The sequence below is a fragment of the Elgaria multicarinata genome, chromosome 11 (assembly GCF_023053635.1).
Source record: "Elgaria multicarinata webbii isolate HBS135686 ecotype San Diego chromosome 11, rElgMul1.1.pri, whole genome shotgun sequence".
Lineage (NCBI taxonomy): Eukaryota > Metazoa > Chordata > Lepidosauria > Squamata > Anguidae > Elgaria > Elgaria multicarinata.
The window spans coordinates 13,687,678-13,714,047 of record NC_086181.1 but is presented as its reverse complement, the minus strand read 5'-3'; the positions used below and the strand labels follow the sequence as shown (position 1 = coordinate 13,714,047).

The window sequence follows — 26,370 nt, the reverse complement described above, 5'->3', positions numbered from 1 at the left end:
AAGGACGTCGGAGGGCTCAATGGTTATTCTTGAAGCCCTGCCCCTTAATTCCAGATGAGCACGGTGCTCCCAACAGTGGGGTGGAAAACACTCTGCATACACGCAGAGATTCTCTCATTTCTTATATTGCTTTACATACTCCAAGACTGGCCTATGGCGATTAAATGCGACTCCCAGGCCAAACCCTTTTTCTTTTGTCTCTTAACACACCAAATGCCCTTTATCAACCCCCTGACTTCTCGCGCGGATTCTTATAGGGCGAACAACAATTCCCAAAAAGCCCTGCGGCGACGAGCCAATAGGCAAAACGGGGGAGCCCCAGCGTCGTGGTGCTCTTCGGGATTGGTAGTTCTAGCTATCTCCGTCTACGGCGCGAGGCCTGTGTTGCCGTTCGCCGTCTTTTTCCCGCTGCGATCGCAAGAACTACGAATCCCGTCAGGCGTTGCGGCACGTAAGGCGCGCGCGCGCGAGAGAGAGAGAGAGCGAGCCCATGCCTGGGTGGTTCGGGCGCACAGGTTGTGCGTAAGCGCAGAGGGACCAGGTGGCTTGGCTGGGTATTCATGTGGAGGTCAGCGCTGCACTGCGAGGTGAGTTAAGCAAGGAGTCAGGCGGCCCTTGGGCGCAGCCCTTCCATTTCTTTTCTCCCTTCCTTAAAGCTGCAGAGAAATAGAAAAGGTGGAGAAAATAGAGGAAGGGTCGAGGGAGACGGGGAAATATAGTGGCTGGAAGGAGGTCTTGGTTGCCTCCACCCAATTCGGGCAAGAGGAAAGGTTACAAGCTTGTGCAGCACCTAGCACGGTGCTGGCCCTCAATAAATGTTACATAGCAATAGGGAAATGGCACGGGGGTGGAATTAGAGAAGGGTCCTGGGCGATGGGCCAGTTATGGAAGCAAAGGGGCGGGGAGGGGGGAAAGGTGGTGGTAATTGTCATGTACTCTTCCAGGTTTTGAGTGGAGAGAAGAGAAGTATTGTGCATTCTGTTTCAGGATTGGTATAGCTAGGCACTCATCACCAGTAGTAGCTAGTGATAGTAAGAAGTAGAGAAAGGCTTTGCAGGGGTAGAGGAATGGACAGGGGAAAGGGAGCAGTCCCTGAGAAGGAAACTAGGTGGAGGCAGGGGAAGAGATAGAATGAGGCGGGGAGGGGAGAGAGAGAGAGAGCATAGAAAAGTTCTGCCAAAGCTCTGTTCCAGGAGCCGTGTATCTCCACATATTCCAGCAGGCAAGCTTACATGATGGACAAGCTTCTGTGAAATACAGCTTGCTCAGTACTACTGGGGAGTGTTGGGTGTATATGATATCCAGTAAATAGAAAGTGAAGTGTCCTAAAACAGGGGTCCGTAACCCCCAGGCCACAGACTGCCATCTCTCCTGCCCAGTCGAAGCGAAGCCAGGATGCTGGGGTGGGGTGGGGTAGGGCGGCTTCGGAACGGTGCGCCCGGCCGGAAGCCGCTCTGGGAGAGCAACTTCCGGGTGTGCCATTCCAAAGCCGCCCGCCCCAGTGTCCTGGCTTCGGTTCGGCTGGGCGCCCACCCAGCCGAAGCGAAGCCAGGATGCTGGCGTGGGGGGGGGGCTTTCCAAAACCATCCCCTCAACCCCCCTCCAGTCCATGGAAAAATTGTCTTCCACGAAACCGGTCCCTGGTGCCAAAAGGCTTGGGGACTGCTGCCCTAAAATATAGAGCCCTCTGCAGCATGCAGGGCATCCACTGTGGGGAGATAATATAGGGGTGGGGTGTCCCTGAAGGCAAAGGGGTTGAAAACCGCTATCTTATATGAAGAAAAGCATTGAGGTTAATGCTGTTGTGACTGCCAGGAGTCGCCCAGGCGGGTGAGTGTGCTTGGTCATTTGCCACTTGACTCCTCACCTTAGTACTGTTGCTTCTTATTGCTAGCCAGGAAAAAGAGGGAAAGTGAGAGAGAACCTGAGTGCACGAGCAACTGCTGTACTGCTGTTGTGTTTTCTCACTTCTACAGGCACAAACACAGTTCTCTAGTGGCTATTAAGCCTAGCTCTTCCTCCCTCCCTGTCCTTTGGCCAGGTGCCAGAAGCCCAATGCAACACAGTGGGTAGGAATACTGGATTTAGGTAGGAATTTGTATTTCAGTGCTGCTGCATGAAAATCTCCATGTACATAGAACGGGTGGACAACTTGTGGCCTTCCAGATGTTATGGCCTACAACTCCCATCAGCACAACCAATGGTGAGAGATGGTGGGAGTTGTAGACCAAAACATCTGGAGGGCCACAAGTTGCCCATGTTTAACATAGAAAAATAGCATGCCCAGGAGAAGATGAACCTTTCTTCTTGACATGCAAGTGTTATCCGTGTAATGAGCTATTTTTGCAGGAGAGCATTTAAACATCTCCCCACCCCGGTGATCTGAAATAGTACAACCCAGGTTTGTGGGTCTGTGACCGTATAATAAATGATGATGATGTTCAGCCCAGGAAAAGTTCTATCACTTCTGGATGTATCAGCTGGGCCACAGACATCTGTGAGGATGATTTGGGTAGCTTGCCTTAAAGCAGGTTGTTTTGTCTATTTTTAGTCTTGGACTTAGGAAATTATGAGCATACTGAGCAAAATGTTACCTGACAGAGTCCAGCAACCAAACCAGAGTCTTTGCATTTTCAGCATTTTTTTAAAAAATTAAACTTTAAAACGTTGCATTTCTATCCCACACGACTGTAGAAAGCTTACTGTATCCATATAGTTTTAGATGTAAGAAATAGTATGAGTGATGGTTGCAGTAGCTTCTATATGTAGCATTAAGTATCAGCCTGCATCTCACATCTTGCCCAAATGGACCAATAACTTTTTCCTCCCACTCCAGTTGTGGTTGACATTTCTGTATATTAATTTTTCATTCTTCCTTGTAAAAACCAAAAAGAAAAATGTAATGCCAAATTCTGCAAAACGGAAATCTTCCTTCAAGTGAAGGATGCATTTGTGACAACTAGTATAGTTTATTTATAAAAACTTGATCACATTTCTGCAGAAAAGAAGCAGATTTAAAAACGCACCTGTTAAGCACACATTAAAATGACAAGATGAATAATAGTCTCTGCTGGAGCAGTCTTCCTTCACCTTGTGCCCTACAGATGTGGTGGACTGCAGCTCCCATGAACCCTGGCCAGTTATTTCACTATTTCCAGTGTCTTATGCTGCCGTACTTTTCCTGGCTTTTTGTGCAGGTGTGATTTTCTTGGAAACGCAGGAGCAGGATTTCAGCAGACCCTGATGGCAACCAAGATCTTTGAGACCATTGGCAAACTTGGCCTGGGGCTGGCAGTTGCTGGTGGAGTTGTCAACTCGGCTCTTTATAATGGTGAGTCCTTTTCTTCCCTAGCATTGATTGGCTGAATCAAACAGTATGACAGTTTGACCCTGTTCAGACAACACACTAAGCCAAAGTGGTTAAGCATTTTGACCTAACCCTCATGGCTTAGACTGTCGTGTGAACCATTCTTAACCATAGTGGCTACATAACCATGGTTTAAACATGCTGACTAACTGTTTGCTGCAAAAGGGTTAGTGGCCTAACCATGGCTTAGCGTGTCATCTGAACAGGCCCACTGTAACTGATTTAGTGCTTCCTGGGATTTTTTAAAAAGAGGACGAAGGATTACATAGCAGGAACAAACAACCCGTATATTCTCTTGGACAGATGTGAATACACTGGTTCCATTTCTCATGGAATAATTGAAATAGCTATTAAGAAAGGAACCAAAAGAATCCCTCATGTTCAGGTTGTGTAGTAAAGATTATATATAAAATAGATGGGTCCTTGTTCTTAACAGGACCTACAGTCAGAGATTAAAAGCAAAACACCAGTGAGAAGTTCTGAATATGAATTACTGCAGGGGTCCAAAACCCTAAAACCATCCCAGGTACAGGTAGAACAAAACTTAAAAGTTTCATAACAATCAATCAAATGGCACAGAGGTGGTGAATGTCCGAACATTTCAATTGGCTGCCATTTTGTTTCAAGATGGTAGTTCACTGTGCTCTGAAGCATCCCAGATAGAGGTACCACAACTCCTGAAAGTTTCATAATAATCAGACATACGGTTTTCAAGTCCATTGAGAACAGACAAACAAACACTTCCTTTTATATATCATAGAATCGCAGAGTTGGAAGGGGCCTACAAGGCCATCAAGTCCAACCCCCCTGCTCAATGCAGGAAGAAGAAGGTGTATGTGTCTCACTGTGTATATGAATCGGAGTTGACGTAGCTTCTGGGAGTAATGATGGTGGCATAACAGTTCAATGTTTCTTGCTTTCCTTGTGTTCTGAGTGTGATGCTACTAATGGTATATGTATCTGATTGTTTTCCCCCCACTCCAGTGGACGCAGGCCATAGGGCTGTAATCTTTGACCGATTCCGAGGCGTCCAGGACATTGTAGTGGGAGAAGGGACCCATTTTCTCATCCCTTGGGTGCAGAAGCCAATCATCTTTGACTGCCGCTCTCGCCCGCGCAACGTTCCTGTGATTACTGGGAGCAAAGGTGAGCGAGGGGGAGGGGTCCAGGTGTTTGTTTGTTGGTTTTATCCTTCATACTTAGAAGAGTCAAAAGTCAAAGCTGGGTAATGAGAAACTGCAACCCAAAGGCAAGCCATCCCCTTGCAGTTCTGTTATGGGAATAACAGTTAAAAATGTAACAGCATTCTAGCTCTCTTCTACACGCACGCTAGTTTTTTGCAGTGGCTCTCGGAGGTGCTCTGGTCTTTACAATATGATACTTTGCAAGGCGACAGAAAACCCAAGTGTCAAACAAGGCCTTTTCTTCTGCTTTCATTTATGCAAGGTCTCTTCCGTCAGTTGATGCTCCCCACCTTCCCCCCCCCACACACACACAACAGTCTTTTTGTTGTTGTTAAAATGTATTCATGGCTCTTTGGGGTGCTAAAAGGTTCTCTGCTGCTTTGTCACCTCCCCCTTTGAGGAGATGTTGCCGCTGCTGCGCCCACCCATCATCACCTCCTTCTCCTGAGCAGAACAGCAACTGGAACTGTGGCAAGATACTGGAGGGGACATGGCTTGGGGAGAGTCCCGTGGGCTCAAAGCCCTTGTGGCGAAGGTGTCCTCAAAGTGTGAGGCAGGCAGGCAGGCAGCCCTGCAGAGGTGCGAGCGAATGGCAAGGGAGAAGAACAGCTTCCTGGCCCAGAGTGGGAATCAAAGACCACGGTACAATCCTGTCCACGTTTAGACAGAAAAAGACCTGGCTGGGGCATGTTGGGAGTTGTAGGCCTTTTTTCTGTCTAAACATACATGGGATTGCACCTTTAGGGAATAGAGAGTAGGCGGCCTCCTGTGTGGTAGAGCTCCCAAGAAGGGAAAGTGGTATAGTCAAAGGCGGCGGGTGGCGGCGGGTTGTTTGCTTTTAAGGACGAGATGTTTTTTCCTTTATTGCATGAGGCTGGGGTTTTCAAAGTGTCCCAGGGAACATTGAGGGTCCTCCGGAAATTAGCAAGGGTTCTTTGACAAGAAGGTCAGTAATGGCAGACAAGATTATTGACACACCATGACAATAATGCCGCAGGGAAAATGGTGGTTGCACTTGTACAGGCGTGAGGCCTAACAGGCCTGGCAATTGCCCCTTAGAATGTCCCAGAATTCTCTGCAATGCACTGGTGTTCCATTTTTCACTGGGCAACACTTCTGTCAAGGCAAAATAAGAGAAGCCCACTGGCATATGGGATTATTACCCAAGTTTAGCTTGGTTTTTTCCCCTCCTGGCTCTCTGGGGCAATGGAACAAAACCCAAACTTCACCAGATAGAGTTGCCTCCTGAGGAAACAGTGTACAGCCTGTGTTCCCTTTCTCCAGCCTCAGTGAGGATAGGAAGGATAGTCCTGGGCACTGCTCATTCATAGACCACACCCTCCCACCCCACACAGATGGATATGATAGCAAAATCACCCTCTGTTTTGGTTTGGTGGCACTTAGGTAGACTCAGAAGAGTTTACTGTTTATTTATTTAAATTAGTTATATCCTGCTCCTCCATCAAAAAGGTTCTGAGGCAGTTTACATATAATCAGTAGAACAAGACACTCCCTCACTGTAGGATTACGGTCTAAAAAGACACCACAAACAAGGAAGAGGTGATGGGGAGGGAAGAAGAGAAAAATAGTCTTCCAGCAGGGCTGACGGAATGGCCCTGCTCTCTCTCTGTTACAGCCTGCTGGAGTGGCTGCTGGTGGCGACAGTTGAGGGAGGAGGACGTTCTGACTTGCTTAGCTGTGTACCTGCTCTAACCCTCTTCCTCTCTGCCTGTTAGATCTACAGAATGTGAACATCACTCTGCGAATCTTGTTCAGGCCGGTGACTTTACAGCTTCCCCGGATTTTCACCACTATCGGCGAGGACTATGACGAGCGAGTGTTGCCTTCCATCACTACTGAGATTCTCAAATCTGTGGTGGTAAGGGCTAGTGGTTTGGTGCCCTGAGGGGTGGGTGGGCAAATAGATAAGCCAGCCATCTTGTGAGCCTTGGGTGCTTCTAACCTTTCTGCAGGCATCTCTCTTGGCCTGGGTACTTAATTTAGGGGGCCACTGGAAAGGGAGAAAGCTATTTGTCCTTGTCCGTTCTGTATCCTTTGTACCTGTCATGCCCTGTGTCTTATCAGAAGCCCTTCTGTCTCCCTCCTTTTATTCTGGAGCTTCTGCAATGACGACGGGGAACATCCAAACTGCCAGATGTTGTTGGACTGCACCTCCCATCATCCCTCATTATTGGATATGCTGGCTAGGGCTGATGGGACTTGCGGTCTAACAATGTTTGGAGGGCCGCAGTTCCCCACCCCATCCTATGACGTGGCGTCATGGCGTTTGTGGCCTTTTCTTGCTCTGTTGATAGGAGTAACCAATGAACCTGTTTTTTTGAGATGCTGACCTAAGAGTCATTGAACAAAACTTAAGTGAGCTCTTCCCTGACTATCTTCCCCTCGGTTCCCTTTGGATCTTAACATTTCTCTTGGAGGAAGGGAAAGCAGCAGCAGTCCATGACAAAAGGAGATCTTGGACAGGACATGAAGACTTAACTTATCCGTCCAGTGGATTTCAAGTAATGCAGCTCTTCGTCAGGGGGAACTGATTTGGTTCCTTCAAAGGAGGGGTGGAATACTTCAGGCCCAAGGGCCAAATCCAGCCCTCTTTGTGTCCCCAGTGAGCCCTGCCCATTCCCCTAGCTCCACCCCCTTTTGTGTAACCAGCTTTTGTGCAGTTTTTCCCCGCATTCTAAAAGGTTGAGATGCCTTTGCAAAGCCTTACTTACTGACAGCAAGCTGAAATTTGCTGGTATTTTTTTTTAAAAAAAAATTGAGCCCTCCCCTTTTGCCTTCAGCCCCGCCCACCACTGGAATGTAGCCCCAAAGTGCTTCTCTGAAATGAAATGTAGAGGTTCTACAGCCCTGTTTCAAATGACCAAATTAGATGCAGCACCTTTCTAAATGTGGATGGGTTGTTTTTAAAGTAACTAGCAGTTGTGGGAGGGCCTGATTCAAACCTGGCGGCAGGGAAGGCTTTCCGGTCTTCAGGACTGTGTACACACCCCAATGAGCAACCTTAATTCTGCTCCTAGAAGTGGGACTACAAATATAAAGGACCCCAAATGGGTAAAGAAGGGTGTTACAACCCCCAACATTTATTAGAAAATTAAAATAATCTGAGTTGTTTTATAGCTGTGCATTAGTGAATTCTGGAATGTATCCTGTCATTCTCTTCCATCTGTTTCTGTTCCTTTGAGGCATTCTTGACATTTTAAAATCCAGAACTCACTGGATTGCAATCCATTTTGAGCCTTTGCCCCTGTAGCAGTCTGGCCCTGGATCGCCCCCTCTCCCCATTAGGGAGGGGAAAAAACCATCCCTGCAGTTGCTAATGGCATGAACAATGTCTAGTGGGGCCATAAATTAAGGTGGCCTTTAATGGTGCCTCGGAGTAATGAGGGCCCCGTTCAGACAACATGCTAAACCATGCTGCTTAACCACAAAATGCTTAATGGAATGCATGCATTCCGTTATTTATTTATTTATTTATTTAGAATATTTATATACTGCTCCCCATTGAAAAATTTCAGAGCGGTGTACAAGGTAAAATTAAAATAAAATCAGAATAAAACAGTTAAAACAAAATTTAAAAAGAAGCAAAAACAGAAATCCAAGGCTGCATGTTAAAGAACGGCTTCTTGGAATAAAGATGTTTTCAGGAGGTGCCGAAAGGAGTACAAGGTTGGCGCCTGTCTGACCTCCAGAGGCAGGGAATTCCACAGGAGGGGCACCGCCACGCTGAAGGCTCTTCCCCTGGTGGATTCCAATCGGAGGATGGATCTAGGTGGAACCACCAGGAGCAGGCCCTCAGATGACCTCAGTGACCGGGCAGGTTGGTAAGGGAGAAGGCGCTCTCTCAGGTAACCATTAACCATTTTGTGGTTAAGCAGCATGGTTTAGCATGTTGTCCGAATGGGGCCTCTATTTGCTTAGTGTTTGAATGGACCAGAGCTGTTGCCCTGAAAAAGAGCTGCCTGACTTGAGCCAATGAGTGAACACTTCATGCACCCACTTGAGATCTCTTCTCTTTGTCCCCAACCCGTTCTTTGCCTGCCCTGCTGCTCTCAGGGTACGGTGCCCACTTCTGGTTCTTCCTCCCATCCCCTGCTCGGCTCTCGTTGTGGCCCTCGGCCATGATCCAGCAGTTTAAGTTTAATTCACTTTGGGCTGAATCCAGGGTTAGTCCTACCTAGAATAGACCTAGTGATATGAATGGGCTGTAAGTTAGCTATGACTAACTAGTCCCATTCATTTCAATGGGTCTACTCTAAGTCGACTAATATTGGATTCATCCCTTTCTATGCTGTTTTTCCACCACAAAATGTGGCCAAAGCGATTCGCGATAAATACTAATTTGTTGAAATACAACATTGGTGTAGACTTCAGTTCGTTGCAGAACATCAGTGAATTCAACTAAGTGAATTCCACATGCACAATTCAAGAAACGCAGAACAAATCCAGCATTACAATGAAATAACAAAGACAAAGCAAAAGCAAAATGAACGGACCAAAAAAAAATAACTGCAGTGAAGATAATCCGTACTCCTGATGCTGGTCTTGCTGTACTCCAGGAGGCCACAGCAGCCTGGCTTGAATGCAGTTCAGACATCTCACCAGGCTAGATGTTTTACAGCTGGCTCCCTGATCTCTCCTCCAGAGGAGGCTGGCGGCAGTAAAAGGGCAGAGCAAGGAAGGCAAGCCCTCTTCCCCAGCCTTGTAAGTGTCCCAGCAGTTAGTATTGCTGATCAGCTGTGTTCTTGACCCACTGGGGTGAGACAGGACCAAGGGCCACTTGGGCCAAGAAGCAATAGCAAGGACAAGCACATCTGCTTTTCCCCCTCCTGTACAGCCAGGATCCTGTGCCCTAGATCAGTCTTCCCCGACCTGATGCTGTGTTGGGTTTTAGCCCAACACATCTGGAGGACATTAGGTTGGGAAAGGCTGCGTTTGACTGTACCATACAAAAGCTACCCATGTGCACACGACTGTGGGCATTGTGCAAACTGGGGGAGCATTTCTCATTGCTGTCAGCTCTGATTTGACGAAACATCTACCCTTCTGCTTCAGGCCCCAGAAGCAGTGGGGTGCCTTCCATCCCGTTCTTCTCACTGGTACATGAGGGACCACTTCCTCATCTGTCAACTTTTCAATCCTTGTTCAATGAGAATTCCACTGGGAAAGAACAAGGCAACTTCAGGTTTCAGCTTACCTCTGTGGTCATTTTCCTCTTTGTCTCAGTAGCTTCCTTCCCCTCCCCTCCGTGCCCTCGCCGTTCCAACGTTTGGCTGAAGTGCTACGAAACATTAATTTCCACCATGGGAAAAATACAAACATTTTGATTTGTTAAAAATACGTTTTTTATTTTGGTGGGGGGATGAGGAAATAGGCAAAGAAGTTCTGAAAGCTGAATAGCACTGGCTTCTCGTCCATATACTCTTTTACATGGAAACTAATGTTGTATTTTAATGGGAAATTGTAGGTGTTTTCAAGTTTGCATGTTTTAGTTCGATTGTAAGTCACTTTGAGATGGGTTTTGTTTGTTTTTTCAAAAAGGTGTCTAAGAAATTTAGGTAATAATAAAGATAAAATTAATCAGTCCTGGGGGTTTTCTGCAAGAGTGCAAGTAAAAAAAATAACAATGCAGGTTCAGACGCAAAGCCCTGTAGAACACTGAAAGGCACAGTGTTGCCTTGGTCCAAGAAAACAGGCTGTTTGGCACAGCACTTCCTTTTTTTTTTTATAATAATTTTTATTCATTTTCAACACTATATAAACATAGATAAACATTTCCAAAATATAACTGAAACAAACACAATAAGAAAAAAAATACATCAAATATCTGCTGCATACATATTGAATAATTGTTGAGTACAAATATCAAAAACTATTACATATGCCTTATCACACTACAACATCTTCATTCTTAACATAAAAGTGCACCCCCCACCTCGGGATCATTCTTGAGTCCAAAATCTAATCATTTCTTCTGCTGGTGGTTTCCCACTTCCCTTAGTAAACACAAACACTAGGAACTGTTTCCAGATTCCTTCGAACTCATTTATTTTAGTTACGCCTTTTCTCCACTTAATATTGCATGTCAGTTTATCATTAATGGCTATGTCCCATACTACTTTATACCATTCCTCAATAGAATATTCCCCTTGGATCTTCCAGTTCCTAGCTATCATCAATCGTGCTGCAACCAACAAACTCGATATCAGCTCTATAGTTTCTTTTCCACATTTTATATCTTCAAATAGTGACAGCAATGCTATTTTTGGTGTTTGTTCTATTTTCATTCCCACTATTTCTTCAATTTCTAAAAACACCATCTTCCATAATCTTTGTACATATTTGCATTGCCACCACATATGTAAATACGTTCCTTTTTCCCCACATCCTCTCCAACAATTTGCTGAATGTTGATCACTTATCTTATTCAATCTAACCGGGTTAGGTACCACCTCCATAAAATTTTAAAATAATTCTCCTTTATTCTTACTGATAAACTTCTCAACACTCTTTGTTTCCATAGTCCCTCCCAGCTCTGTCGCCCTATTTGTATCTTCAAATCTGATTCCCAAATCATTTTCTCTGTATTCTCTCTAAACTCCTTCTCTAACAATATTTTATATATTTCACTCATTAATCCTTTTGAAACTATACTACCTCCTTTTCCTTTCTCCTCACTTACTACTAATTCTTCAAACCTCGTCATCTTTCTGCACATTCTATTATCTTTAATCCACTTTTTATTCCATTGTTCTAATTGACCATATTCTAGCCAAGATAGCTTCTTCTCCTTTAACAAATTTTCCATATCTTCTCTTGTTTTAATATCTCTTACCCAATCCTTTAATTTTATTTTATTTTTCTCTTTTAATATTTTACATAATCTGCCCTTTAGATCCTGTGGGAAATTCTTTAACATTATTATCGGTGCTAAGGGAGAGTTGCTCGGAAGCAGCTTCCCTTTAAATTTACTCCAAATTTCCCATTGAGTCCTCAGGAGTGGATTATCTATACTTCCAACCCACTTTCTTCCTCCATCTTTAAAAAAAAACATTCTCCAGATTCATCTCTACCTTACTTATGATTTTTTCTTCCATCCAATATAAATCTCCTACTCCCATAATTGCTTCTACAACATGTCTTAATCTATTTGCTACGTAGTATAATTTTATGTTTGGGAGACCCATTCCCCCCTTTTTTTGGCTTAGGTACCAATTATTTTTATTCACTCTTGCTCTCTTTTCTCCATTACAATATTTATTAATAATATTTTGCCAACTTTTTATCTCGGTTTCTGATATTTTTATAGGTAGCATCCTAAATACAAAATTAATTTTAGCTAATATCTTCATTTTTATCAAAGCTATTCTCCCAAACCAAGATAAATTTAATCTTTTATATTTTTCCAATTTCTCTAGTACCTCCTTCTTTAACCTCGTTAAATTTTCCCTTTCTAAATTCTCTAGATTTTTTGTAATTTTAATTCCCAAATATTTAATCTCGTTCTTAACTTTCAATTCCATTCCCTTAAATTCCCAATCCTTTTCTTCCTTCTTAGTATAGTTAAACAACATCATCTCTGATTTAGACCAATTTATTTTTAACCCTGTAATTTCCTCAAATTCCCTCAACTGATATTTAATTCTTTCTAATTTTCTTAATGGATTCTTAATGGTCAATAAAGTATCATCCGCAAACATGTTTAGCTTTATTTCCCTTACCTCTCCAATTCCTTCTAATTCTTTATCCTCCCTTAGTGCCTTCGCCAAAACTTCCATAACCATTACAAAAAGGACCGGCGAGAGCGGACATCCTTGTCTTGTTCCTCTGGCTAGTCGTATCTTTTCAGTAAGTCCGTCATTTACCACCACTACCGCCGTATTTTGGGAATATAGCTGTTCTATTACATTTTTAAATTTATTTCCAAATCCCAATTTATCTATAATACTCTTTAGTGCCTGCCAGCTCACACAATCAAAAGCTTTAAAAATATCTAATGCCATAATTCCTGCCTTAATATTTGCTTTTTTTATTACATTTATTACATTTAAAACTCTACCCACTAAATTATGCATATGTCTTCCTACCACAAACCCACATTGATCTGCTCCTATATATTCTGCCAAAAATTTATTTAGTCGTTTGGCCATAATAGATGTAAAAATTTTAGCATCCTGATTTATTAAAGAAATAGGTCTATAAGAATCGGGATTAGTCAAATCTTTATCTGGTTTTGGGATCAGAATTATCACTGAATGTTCCCATGATTCAGGTATCTTCTCTCCTGATAATATCCTATTATAAAGTTCCATTAATTTTGGAACTAAACAATCTTTGAAGACCTTATAATATTCTGGCACAGCACTTCCAACGAACTTAAGAATAGCCCTGAAGATCAGACTGTAGATCCATGTAGTCTAGTGACTAGATCAGGGGTGCAGAACACATTATCAGTGGGGGGGGGTCTGGATTGCCCCAGCCCCCAACAGGCCACCCGCAGGCCAGATGATGTCCAATTGGGAGGGGGAGTGGCATAGAGGGGAATGTCCTCTAAGATTGGAGATCACAGCAGGGATTCATCTGAGGGGTGGCTGGAGGAACCCAAGGAGGTTCTGTAGGCTGGGTTGGGAAGCCCAGCAGGGCAGATTAGGCTTGCGGGCTGGGTTCTGCACCCCTGGACTAGTTGGGCCTTCAGTCTAATCTCCCCACCCCACCCCACCGCCCTTCGCGGTTCTTCATATGTTCTAGCCCAAGGATCCCATCCCTTGCAACAGCCTGTCAGGTGGCTCCGGGAACTCCCTAATTGGGGCATGAAAGTGATAGCCCTCCCCCACTGTTTACTCTCCAGCAAGAGCCGTAATAGTGCCTTTGAACCTGCCCGTTCCATCTAGCTATTGTGGCTAAGAACTATTGATAGACCTCCACTCCATAAATCACATCTTCCTAGTTAACAACTTCTGTGAAGCGCATCTCTTCCATCCAAAGGATCTGGTATTGGATCAGGTGTGGGACAGGGAGGTGATCTGGCAGAGCTCAACGTTATCTGTGCAGATGGGGCTGAACTCTTCTTCCACACTCCCTTCCTGAAGCGGGGAGGGGAGAACGCTTCTGTGAAAAAGTGGGTTTCATGGCCAAGATCAGAGGTTGCTGACTGGGTGACCCTTTGTCCTGCTTTGACAGCAGCTCTTGTAGGACATGTTGTAGGAGCACTTGAGCTTGCAGCTCTCCTTCAAGCCTTTTGCACACCTTGTTGTTTCAGGCTCGTTTTGATGCTGGCGAGTTGATCACGCAGAGAGAGCTGGTTTCCAGGCAAGTGAGCGAAGACCTCACAGAAAGAGCAGCAACATTCGGACTCATCCTAGATGATGTTTCCTTGGTGAGAGACCTTCTATGTCCAGAAGCTTTGCTGATAGAAAAAGGGATCGGGTCTAAACCAGGGGAGGAGGAAACCTGTGCCGCCCCCCCCCCCCCAGATGATGTTGGACTGCAACTCCCACCATCCCCAGGGGAGGAGGAAACCTGTGCCCCCCCCAATGATGTTGGACTGCAACTCCCACCATCCGCAGGGGAGAAGGAAACCTGTGCCGCCCCCCCCCGATGATGTTGGACTGCAACTCCCACCATCCCCAGGGGAGGAGGAAACCTGTGCCCCCCCCAATGATGTTGGACTGCAACTCCCACCATCCCCAGGGGAGGAGGAAACCTGTGCCCCCCAATGATGTTGGGTTGCAACTCCCACCATCCCCAGGGGAGGTGGAAACCTGTACCCCCCCAATGATGTTGGACTGCAACTCCCACCATCCCCAGGGGAGGAGGAAACCTGTGCCCCCCCCCAATGATGTTGGACTGCAACTCCCACCATCCGCAGGGGAGGAGGAAACCTGTGCCGCCCCCCCCCCCCGATGATGTTGGACTGCAACTCCCACCATCCCCAGGGGAGGAGGAAACCTGTGCCCCCCCAATGATGTTGGACTGCAACTCCCACCATCCCCAGGGGAGGAGGAAACCTGTGCCCCCCAATGATGTTGGGTTGCAACTCCCACCATCCCCAGGGGAGGTGGAAACCTGTACCCCCCCAATGATGTTGGACTGCAACTCCCACCATCCCCAGGGGAGGAGGAAACCTGTGCCCCCCCAATGATGTTGGACTGCAACTCCCACCATCCCCAGGGGAGGAGGAAACCTGTGCCCCCCCAATGATGTTGGACTGCAACTCCCACCATCCCCAGGGGAGGAGGAAACCTGTGCCCCCCCCCCCCCCGATGATGTTGGACTGCAACTCCCACCATCCCACACCATTACCCATGCTGGCTGGGGCCCAGTGAGAGTTGGAGTCCCACAACTTCTTAAATTCCACATCCAACACCCCAAGATCTGCAGCAAGAGAATGCAGATGTAGCAAGAAGGTCTATATCAGGGGTACTTCATTGCTTCTGGAACGGATCCATGTCTCAGTTCTTAAGCTGATAAGGCCGTGGGGAGTTTTCAAAGAGCTGATCGCACTGCAAAACTAACACTAGGATTTTAATTGTGAATGCAGTTGGGCATGGCGGTCAGCCTGCATCCTCTACACTAGCCTTCCCCATCCTTGCACCCTCTAGATGTGTTGGACTGCAATTCCCATGGGAATTCCAGTCCAGCACATCTAGCAGGCACCAGTTTGGAGAAGGCTGATCTATACTGAGATTGTGATTATTTGTGTTTTTTTAAAGAGATGCTTCAACTACTATTGGCAGGGCTGAGCAGGTCCAGGGGCTCCCCCTGCTGGTTATAGTGAAATGCTTGGGTGGACATTAAGGTTCCATCGAAGGCTGCACACACTTCTCAAATTCAGAAGTGATAAACCTCTACAGTCATCAGCATCAAATGGTTTTAGGAAGCTGGACAATTGATTGCTGGGATATATATATTTTCCTTTCTGCTTCCATCATGGAGAGGAAGTGCAACATTTCACTGGTTGTTCTTAAGTCCAGAGTGTGACATTAAGGGTACGATCTTATGCACTGATTTCTGTCCATGCATAGGATTGTTCCCTTAGTCGCTAACTTGTCCCATTGATTTCAACTAACTTGGTCTAAACCCAATAGAAGTATAAAGTTCTTACCTTTTTTACTGGATGGATGATATCTTTCTGAAAATATCCAGCAAAGTTTTGGGTGATGCATGGTGGTACTAGATAGTGTAATAAAATAGGTTATTTTATTGTTATTATTTGTATGTTTTTCAAGACTTTGGTGGTGTGTTTCCTGGTTGTGCTGAAAATAGAATGGGTTTGCTGGATGGATACCAGTCTTTATTACAGATAAACCAGTTTAACTGTCTTGACTTTCTCCCTGCAGGGAACCATGCAAAGCTAGGAATCTCAAATAATGTTTGGCATACTCGTAAAACTACAGCTCTCTGTGTTTCTTGGCTACACCCAATTAAAATAGAGTCTCAGTAGGCAGTAATGAGAACCAGATTAAAGGGTGGAAAGATGTGGGGCAATTATTTTATACTATGACTTCAAAAATGATAAAGTTAAATAAAGCCAAGCCCATCAAATATCAAAATCACTTCCGATGCCATAATTATTTCTAATTCTGAATAGCCTTTAGTCCTGGACAGATCTGAGGAAGATAGACAATGGAATTTGGGTTTTGATGTGTCCATTGTGCATCTTGTCCCTCATAAGACTTACAGCAGCGTTCAGATGATTGTACCTTAGCTTAGTCGAGCAAGGCATGAATGAGTGCTCTGGCTGGGTGTGCAACCACTTTTTTTTACTCCCTTTGCACAACCGAGTAACAGACAGGATGTCTTCAGTTAGCTATAGGTTTCTGTTACAGCCAAACCAGGAAACTATGATGAATGGCTTCTGAAGAGCCAGGATGTGAAACCACGGTTTGAAGTTAGCATATTATCCTAGCTTGTTACTTTCTCATTTCAGATGTAACAGGGAACTATAACTAACTGAAGACTTCCTGGTTTATTTGCTGGCTCAGGCAAACAGGAGCTAAGGAGCATGCAAGGGCACAGGGCTAATTCATACCTCTATTAAGCCAGGATATGGTCATCTGGACATGGCTGCCTTCTGTCATTAAAAATTTCCAAATCCTCTTCTTGGTAGATGGCACTAACTAAATTTAAAAAAAGCCAAAACTCCAGCAGCTACAGCCAAGCATGTTTTCATGTCATTGATGCTTAAATGAAACCTGCACATAAGGTGGGGCCACCACTGCCTTTGGAATGGATTGTGTTTCTCCAGCTTTATTGACAGCGTGTTGTCATAGTTCATAGGGGTTGTTTTTTTCCTTTCCCTCTTAGACACATTTGACATTTGGGAAAGAGTTCACAGAAGCTGTAGAAATGAAGCAGGTAGCCCAGCAAGAAGCAGAGAGAGCCAGATTCATCGTGGAAAAGGTGAGCATGCTGAGCTTGCTAGATGGCCGTGGCATCACCTCGTCTCTTGCCGCAGTAACCGTGGAGAGTTTTTCACCTTCTGATAATGGAGTTGGAGAGAGTCTCATAGGAGAGGAGGTGCAAATAAGGAGAGGTTTGGGTCGTTGAGGAATGGCTTTGGTAAGGCTGTGGGGCTTGTGGGGGGGAATTGAATGGGGAAAAAGGAGGTGCTTGAGTCATAGGTGTGGGAACCACATGGCTGCGACTTGTGATTGTTCAAACTGTTTGCCGCACGAAGCAGCAACCACACCACTGTCCCACAGGCCAAACTCTGCTGCCTTCCCATTATTTGACTGCCAAGTTTTTACCAAGAACCCAGAGCCTGATACCAACTATCCGTTGCACTTTTCCACACTGGATTCATTCAACATGCTAACTCACCCAATGTGGGTTGTTGTTGAACCACGGGTTATCGTCTGAATGCAGCGCATTTTCCGCAGGGTTGTTCGTTAACCGTGCAGTGCGGCTTGTTAACCACCCTGAGCAACCCACCAACAAGCCATGGGTTCTCAAGTCGGCTTGTTTGAGAAAAATAATCCACCTTACACAGTTAACAAGCCACCCAGTGGAAACTACACTGTGTTCAAACAACATGATAAACCACGCTGTGGAAAACGTTCTGCATTCAGACAACACAGTAACCCATCGTGGATTACCGTGTTGTGTGAACCTAGCCATTGTGTGTGTTTTTCTACTTCCAGATGTTGGAACAGCAGCACCCCTTCCCTCCTCTATGACCCTCCTCAGAAGCTGCCTTTTTATTAAAGCCCCTCTTGACCTGACCTAGCCTCACTTTATCTGCATTTCCCTACCCATTTGTCAGTCCACATTCCCTACCCACATCACACTCACTCAGAATGACTGTAATCCCCCTGGGCAGGGGTGGCGTCGCTTGCATGCTCTGCTTGGCACAGGCCGTGCAACCGGTGCGACAAATATTTTTGTTTCCAAAAACTGCCCTCCAATTTGAAAGCTTTCCCATGAGGACTTGAAAGCGGCTCTTTCGCAGGTAAAGCTGCAAGATTCTGAAAGATGTGCTGTTCCCTGCAATTCGCAATGTGTCCACAGCCACACTCTCTGTATGCTTGGTTGTAGAAACTCCTCGGCTGTTGATAGGGATAAGTGGAACCTGCAACAAAATGTTGCAACATATTCTTTCCTCCTGTTGGGTATTCCCCTGTTCAGGGTTCCTGCCAGCTACGCCTCCTCCATTCCATCCTCCTCCTCCACTTCCTATAAGTATTACTTCTGTAAGGCTTAGTGTACCCTATGCATGCAAATGCCCCCCTCCCAACTTCTCATTTGCCCCATTTTGGCTACATTCCTCTTGGCACTCCCCACCAGAGTTCATTGTTAGAAGGGGTAGACGATCCTACCCTTCTTTCCTAAGTTCATTGTCTGTTCCCTCCTGTATTTCCATAGGCAGAGCAGCAGAAGAAAGCAGCTATCATTTCAGCTGAGGGCGACTCAAAAGCAGCTGAGCTGATCGCTGTTTCGTTGTCTTCCGTGGGCGACGGCCTGATCGAATTGCGCAAACTCGAGGCAGCCGAAGACATCGCTTACCAGCTCTCGCGGTCCCGCAACATCACCTACCTGCCATCGGGACAGTCGGTGTTGCTCCAGCTACCCCAATGAGTGTCCCGGCTGCCCACGTCCCAGCCCCCTTTTCTACTTTAAAATAACCAATTAGCCAAAAGTAATCACTGAGTTTTCCCAGTTTTGGGGTTGAAAATACAGGAAATGAAAATTTAAAATGGATTGAAAATCCCTTAATCTAATAAAGGCAATCAATCTTCCACTCACCCTCTAGAATATTCCTTTTTAGCAGATCAGTACTTGGAACAAGAGTTGTGAAGGAATTGGAAGCTAAGTGGCATGTGGGAAGGTTGTCCTTACTAATTTAACGTAGCACATCGTCTGGACAAAACATCTATTTTGAGCAAGACTTTGCCCTAAGAGTTCATTTTAGGAAAACTCTGGTCCATAACATAAGCGCTAAGATGTCTTTGGTGCGCTGCTGTTTATGGCAAAGAAGAGGGCAGTTTTTTCTCAGCCCCTTCTTTCCTACCAAATTCAACATCGCACAGGGGCGTATCAGCGTAAGAAGCTGTCTCTACCAGCCTCCGCCTAATGCCCACGTTGAACTGCCACAGGGCCAGATTATAACGGCCAAAATAGTTTCAGCACTCTGAGAGTAGAATGTTCTCGCATGGAAATACAACTCTTCTGCCCGTCACATAAATCTCCTTTCTTGGGATCAGCTACCCATCTCCTCCTCAATGGCTTGTCCATGCTGATGTTACCTGTCCTTGCACAGGAAAGGACTGGTCTTGCAAACAGCAGGCTTCTGTTTCACATTCTCGTCCCAGCTTTAAAAGGGATACGGCAGGTTTGTTGCACTGATCGCCTGATGCCGGCAGCATTCGCTAGTGTGTTATCAAGGGTCTTTTAATTACTTTAAAAGATGTTCACTTAGCAATGAGGCTGCGAAAGATTAATATGTATTAACCAATAAATGAACGAATAAAATGTCCCTTCTTAACTGTGTGGTTTTGTATTTACTATAGTAAGGTAGCTTCAGCTAACATCAAGGCCCTGTTTGTGTTTTTGCCAGGTTGGGGAAGACTGCCCTAGCTTTCTTTCATTCTTTAGCGTACATTAAGGAAGCTACCACGGCTTTAAAACACACACACGTCTTCTACACAACATGTTAAATACCAGGCAGAAAAGGAAAAATCCTTCCCAGACATTTTATTTATTTATTTGTAAGCCACTGCTGTAGTCACATGCAATGTTTCCTGTTTGTTTTGTGGAGGGGCTGTGGCTCAGTGGGACAGGACATGCTTTGCATCACCAGGTAAGGCAGGGGAAAAAACCTGCCTGAAATCTTGGAGAGCCACTGCCAGTCAGTGTCAGCAATACTGGGATAGATGGACCAACATTCTGAACTTCCTGTGTTCTTATGCTATTTGAGTCTCCATTCCCGCGAAGACTGAGTGGACAACCGTTGGGCTTTGGTAGCATTTCCCCTTTTTTGGTAGTCACTATTCTCTCAAAAGCTCCTTTCCTGTTAATCTTGCTGGCTGCCTTCCATCTCACCCTTGCCTGTTCTAAGAGGCAACTGATTTTTCCCCCAATGGCTATTTCAATGCTACTAAAATACGTAGGCAAGCGGTTGGGTTGTCTTGACCCAGGTGTGTTGTGGCTGGGAAGCCTTTCCCTTTTGTTAACACTTTAAGAGCTACAGATGTTTGGGAGGACTGCCTGGTAGTTGGTATCTAAGTCAGGTAGCTGAGGCTAGCTATAAAGCCACCTAATCAAACAGCTGGTGGGGTGAGGGTAGGGTCATCCTGCACAGATACATTTGTGTTTCCCGCTTACCTAGGCCCACTCATTGCTACCGCCGCCTTACCTGGTTTAAGCTTTTTCACAAGTACACGTGGATGATTTTTTTAAAATTAAAAATGATTTTTAATAGGTCCCGAAATATACATTGCTTCTCATTCAGAGAGCACCACCCATAATTCAGTGATGGAGTGCACGTTTTGTGTGCATAGCGTCACATGCAGGGATTTTTGAGGAAATTGTTTTGGTTGGTTTTTGATCTAAGATTTGCCCAGTTCAAACTTTTTGGATCAAACATGGACTTGGATGTAATCTGGGTCAAAGTCCATACGTGTTTGAGGTTGCAACATGATTCGTGGACACCCCCCACCCACCCCAAAATTGTGTTCGACAGCAGGCACACATTTTTTTAAAAAAGTGCATCAAACTACTTTGGGGAAATGTGCACATATATGTGTTAATCAATGGGAGAAGGATGCGTGGATTTTAATGCACACAAGTGAAGTACGCCTTTGGAAAAATGTACACAAAAATACACCTGGATTTTCAGGCGAAAAGAAAAAATTAAGATCGCAATCCGATACGAACTCAAGTCAGAACGAGCTCGAGATGGAATTCAAGATGTGGTGGCCACCGGTTTGGATGGCTTTAAAATGGACTTAAACAAATTCCTAGAAGAGAAGGCGATCAGTGGCTACTAGTCCTGATGGCTCTGTGCTACCTCCAGTATCCAAGGCAATATGCCTGTGACACCAATCGCTGAGGAGCATGGGCAGGAGGGTGCTGTTACACTCGTATCCTGCTTATGGGTTTTCTGTGGGCAGTCAGTTGGCTACTGTGTGAACAGAATGCTGGACCGGATGGACCTTTGGTCTGATCCAGCATGGCTCTTCTGATGTTCTCAGAGAACTTCCAGCAGCTCGAGTTTTGCTGATTGGCACATTTCTCATCACAGGTTCAATCTCCAGCATCTCCAATTAAAAGGAATATGTGTCTGCTGAAGGGAAACACCCTGCAGATCCACGGCCCGTCAGATTAGACAATACTGGGTCAGATGGATACATAGTGTGACCTGTTTTAAGGCAGCTCCTATGTTCCCTAGAGGAAGGGAGAACAGATCATGGTCTGGTTGGAGGAAGGCAGACATCCTCCCTGTGCAGCCAAAACACAGACCAAATTGCACTTACAGACGCATTAGAGCAGGGATGGCTGTCGCTTGGCAAACAAGCACATGCAGCAGTTTAGGATGAGACCTGTGGCTTGGCGCTGCTGCCAAGTGAAACCGCAAGGAGTATATGGAAAGTAGAATATTTGTTGGGATCATGGCCAGGAGGCCTGGGGAGAAAAATGCCATGAGAAATACTCAAGGGCCAGGGAGCAGCTCTGTGGAAGGCGGATGAGGTTCCTGCAACCTCCAAGGGCCAAGGAGACAACCGGGAAATTACGAGCTGATAAAGATCTCCAGCTGAAAAGCAGGCGTGTCGCTTTGCGTGTTGGCAAACGGCTGGAGCACAAGGACAGGTGTGGGTTTGTTATGCCTTTTCCTTTTCTCTCTCTGCCCAGTCAACATGCCCTTTCATGTCAAAGCTGAGATCAAAGCGCTCACAGTGTGTGTGGCGGGGGCAGCAAGCAACTGAAACAGCCTTGAGAGAAAAGGAACGACATTATTGCCTATAGGACATTTTGAACATAGGTTGACGTTTTGGCTTATAGGGCCAGCTCTGGGATGGAGAGGGCCCTGGGCAACATGATTTCTGGTGGGGCTTCTCTTCTGCAGGTGGGTCCTGACACTCTTCCTTGGCAGAGGTGGCGTTGCTCCAAGCAGCACTGGCAGCTGGCTCCAGCCACTCTTTGAATTTCCCATAATGCCCCAGTGCACTGTCCAGGCTGTTGAAGGAAATTTCTGGCCGATAAACCCTGCTTGGAGTGCAGGGCATCCGCGGTGGGCTGTGCCAGGTTGCTGGGACAGGTGCCCAAAGACGCCAGGAGCCAATGCCAGCCCCACTGGCAGGGAAGTACCTAAGGAAGTTAGGAAGCACTCTACACACTTCTCAATGTATTGCAGTTAGTGGCATCTAACACACACACACACACACACACTGAGGCCAGGACTGCAGTTCCTGGCAGTAGTCCTACATAAGAAAATTGGAGAAGAGCTGGTTCTATGCCTCCAGATTGGCATGGAGCATCTCAAGATATCGTATTTTAAAAGTATGTGGAGGGCTATCAGGAGGGAAAAGCAATATTTTTTTTTGCACAATCTATTCATGGTTTGTTTATTTATTTATTTATTTATTTATTACATTTCTATACCGCCCAATAGCCGGAGCTCTCTGGGCGGTTCACAAAAATTAAAACCATTCAAAGTATAAAACAACAGTATAAAACCATAATATAAAATACAATATAAAAACTCAACCAGATAAAAACAGCAGCAATGCAAAATGCAAAATGGTTGGATAGGCAGCCCTAATAAACTACTACTAGGGATTTGGATATTGTTTTGAAAGAGACAGTGGTTGAAACATAGCCCCAGGTCACACATAACAGCTACCCAGAGTTTAAATAAACCCTTGGTAGTTGTGAAAGAGTGGGAACAAGAGAGTGTGTTGGTTTCTGGCCACCTGCTCCTGCTGATTTGATGTATATCTTTTCCTGATGTGATCAGAAGTGTTCCAGGCACACACCAGGCACACTATTCAACAGCCTGCTCTACTGAGCCATGTGTTTTCTGTAAGGTCAAGCTGGTAGTGCCTCCACTATTTAATGTCTGTAAAAATCAAGATTTACGCCCAAAGAACACAGAGAGAGCTCAGGGGTCCCATTGAAGACAACAATTGGTATCTCCTAACCTTCCACATCAATGTTTGTTTGTTTGTTTGTTTTAAAGTAAAGGACACAAGCTTACTTGGAACATATACCCTTAAATCTGAAGGCATTACTTCCTATACAATATGCTATATTACATTAGAGTTAAAATGTAAATATAAATTGCTTTTCTACATCATTGTACTCAAAGCATTGTGCAACTATCAATAGCACAAAACAAAACAATAATAAAGTATGGGTAAAAACACTGAATATGCCTTATACTGTGTCAGATCCTTGTTCCATCTAGTTCCATGTAGTTCACATTGACTAAGGGGCTGTCTAAACGTCGTCTTTGCCACACGGTAGCTGCGAATCTGCACTGTGTCGCAGGGCAAACAGACGAAGAGGCACAACAGAAAAGTCAGGGACTTACACTGACTTTTTTCACCAGAGTGAAGTCGCTACGGCTCTTCCACAGTCTGAGTCCGCTCTGGTGTCATTCCTAGGCAGAAGGCGACCTCTCATTGGTCGCCAGAAGCCAGGCGAGGGGCAGAGGGTGGGCTGGGCAAGTCAAGTGGCTGCTAGAAAGCCTATGCTACCTCCTGCCTTTGTCAAGATTACTCGCCGCTACCCCGCAGCAACGATACTGCATGGTTTGACAGCAGAGCAGTGCCAATGCAGTGCTGTGAAGGCAGGCTCTGGGGGAGACTCTTCAGGGTTTCAAGTAGGGATCTTTCCAAGCCCAACCTGGAGATGTGAAGGACTGAACCTTGAACTTTCTGCATGCAAAGCATGAGATGAAATAATATGAAGGATTCATAAAGCACCTCCGTTATGAGGGTGGTGCTCTGGTGATCATTCATGCTAGCATGTGTTGATGAGTTGCTAGAGGAAAATTTTGCACCACCAAGTGGGCTTCTCAGAACCACGGCCTGAATCAAGAACATGTTTCACCTCACCACAGAAATCTTAAGTGGATTGATCTGGGAAATGAGTCCAAATCCTGACACAGGTCAGGCCATTCAGAAGATGGCTTCACTATGCCAAATTGCATAGGTGGAGGGAATCAAACGCATAGTAGGTTCAGTCTGAGTGTGTGCATGTGTTAAATTTGTATGAATTAGTCTGTTGGAGATGTACGGTAAATAGGGTGTACTCACTGGGTAGAGGAAGATACACTCCACACCTAGAGATCATTAAACTGAGCTATTTCAAGATAGCTTAGAGGATGTCTTGGTTTTGTTTGGTTGTGTCTGAAGCACACATAGCCATTTTGTTTTATTTTATTACATATTTATACTGCCCAACAGCCAAGGCTCTCTGGGCAGTTTACAATTAAAACTCTCTCCGTGGTGACCAGAGAACCCCTGGGAAATGGACCTGCAGGTCCTATTGTACTCTCATAATATTCATATGAGCAAATAGCCCAGGAACAGAGGTGTAGTAATACTCACGCACACACCGAGGGTTGAGGGTTGAAGTGACCAAAGTGAAGTTTATTGAGCATACACAAAGTTTAAGTAGCCAAATCCTTGCTCCTTTCCCCCCCTCCCTCCTGGGTGAGTCAACGTCCAGGAGGGAGATTAACTTTTCTCATTACCGGAGTCAGCTAGCTAGTTCTCTTACCCTGTTTGTCCCCTGGATTAAGCTGGAAGTCAAAGCATGACTCATTGTTCCCAAACAAACCAACAAAGGGAAGATAAGGAGTCTGTCGCCTCTGCCTTCCACCTCCCGACAGTGTGCTGTCCGCAAATGCTTCAGGTATCCGCGACACAGGGGCACTTAATCTTGCTCTTTGCTCCCCTTAAACTCCCTCAGGGCCAATTCTGAGATGGGGTTTATGGAGATTGCTCATATATTGTTGCTCCATCAGTTTACTGTCCTTTACATCTGGTTTTCAGTCACCTGCAGGATCAGGATTTTTAGCCACATTGTTGTAGGCTTGTTTCGAGGCGGTATCCTGGAAATACTAATTTGATTAGGACATCTCTTTTACATAGGGGGTCTTGTTATTCTGACAAAACATACCCTCTTCCAGGTCTCAGGAGATTTATTTCTGCTGCCACAAGCTCCTTTTGTAATACACTCCCAGGTAAGAAGGATATCTCCATGGACAAGTTAGTTCACCCCCACCCCAAAAGTGCAAGAGCCTTTTCCATATAGCTGCTTTCTCCAATCAATAACATTACCTTATAGGTCCCTTATCTAAAATATTAATTAATACCTCCAATCATTATGGTTTTATATAATAGATATGTAAATGATGTCATTAGGGCACAATCTTATGCATATTTAGACAGGAAAAAAGTCCTACAATTCCCAGCATCCCCCAGTTGTAGGACCTTTTTCTGTCTAAACATGTATAGGATTGAAGGATTGCACCCCTAATGCACCAATTTATCCAGAGTTAAGTCATACTTAGCCTAATCTCATTGAAATCACTGGGACTTTAGTCAGTCATGATTTAAGTCCCACTGATTTCAATGATCTACTCTAAGAATGACTAAATCTGGATTCAATCTGTAGCATCTATGTATTGATATAGTAATCTGATTATATATGCTTTGGATTTCTCTAATAAAAATAATCGTAGAAAGGAAAAAAGTGACATGCAGACAAAAATAAATCCTACAACTCCCAGCATGCCCCAGTCAGCTTTGCAGGCTGGTGGATGCTGGGAGTTGTAGGACATTTTTCCCGTCTAAACAAGGATTGTGCCCTAATGACATCATTTAGATATTTATTATACAAAACAATAATGATGATTGGAGATATTGATACACTTAATAAGTAAATAAAATGTTGGCTGAGGCACTCAGAATTGTAGGACTTTTCTCTGCCTAAACATGCATAGTACTGCATCCTTATTCTATGAAGAACTGGAATCAGTCTTTAAAAAGGGGGAACTCAGTGAACGTAAGTAAACATAAATAAATACCGAATATTATGTTTGTCATTTGCATAGATTTCAATGAAGCCAGTGTAGGCTGGTGGCTCTGATTTCGGTGGAGCTCTAAATCCATTCTGGGTTTCAGTCAGAACCAACCAGAACTCTAAAGGGGCTAAGCAAGGGGCTGAACCCTATCTCCAAATGGGTTCAGCACGTGGGATAGCTCCTTTACGGTTCTGGCGGGTTCTTACTGAAACCCAGAAGGGATTCACAACCCCACCAGAAGCGGAGCTACCAGCCTCGACTGAATGAAG

At 45.1% G+C, this 26,370-nt stretch overlaps 1 protein-coding gene across 1 annotated transcript; it reads left to right on the top strand.

Annotated features, from left to right (window-relative positions):
* The first annotated feature begins 487 nt into the window (after window positions 1–487).
* On the top strand, window positions 488–19,552 carry PHB1 (prohibitin 1). Its single transcript, XM_063137640.1, has 7 exons — window positions 488–587; window positions 3,198–3,331; window positions 4,352–4,513; window positions 6,288–6,430; window positions 13,829–13,945; window positions 16,876–16,971; window positions 18,433–19,552. Exons 2-7 carry the CDS (start codon window positions 3,244–3,246, stop codon window positions 18,643–18,645), a joined length of 819 nt encoding a protein of 272 aa, XP_062993710.1. The 5' UTR covers window positions 488–587; window positions 3,198–3,243; the 3' UTR covers window positions 18,646–19,552.
* Window positions 19,553–26,370: the final 6,818 nt, after the last annotated feature.

Coding starts and splice junctions, on each gene's coding strand:
- PHB1 (XM_063137640.1), top strand. CDS start 3,244: ATGGCAACCAAGATCTTTGAGACCATTGGCAAACTTGGCCTGGGGCTG. Junction 3,332..4,351: donor CAACTCGGCTCTTTATAATG/GTGAGTCCTTTT, acceptor CCCCCACTCCAG/TGGACGCAGGCCATAGGGCT. Junction 13,946..16,875: donor TCCTAGATGATGTTTCCTTG/GTGAGAGACCTT, acceptor TTTCCCTCTTAG/ACACATTTGACATTTGGGAA.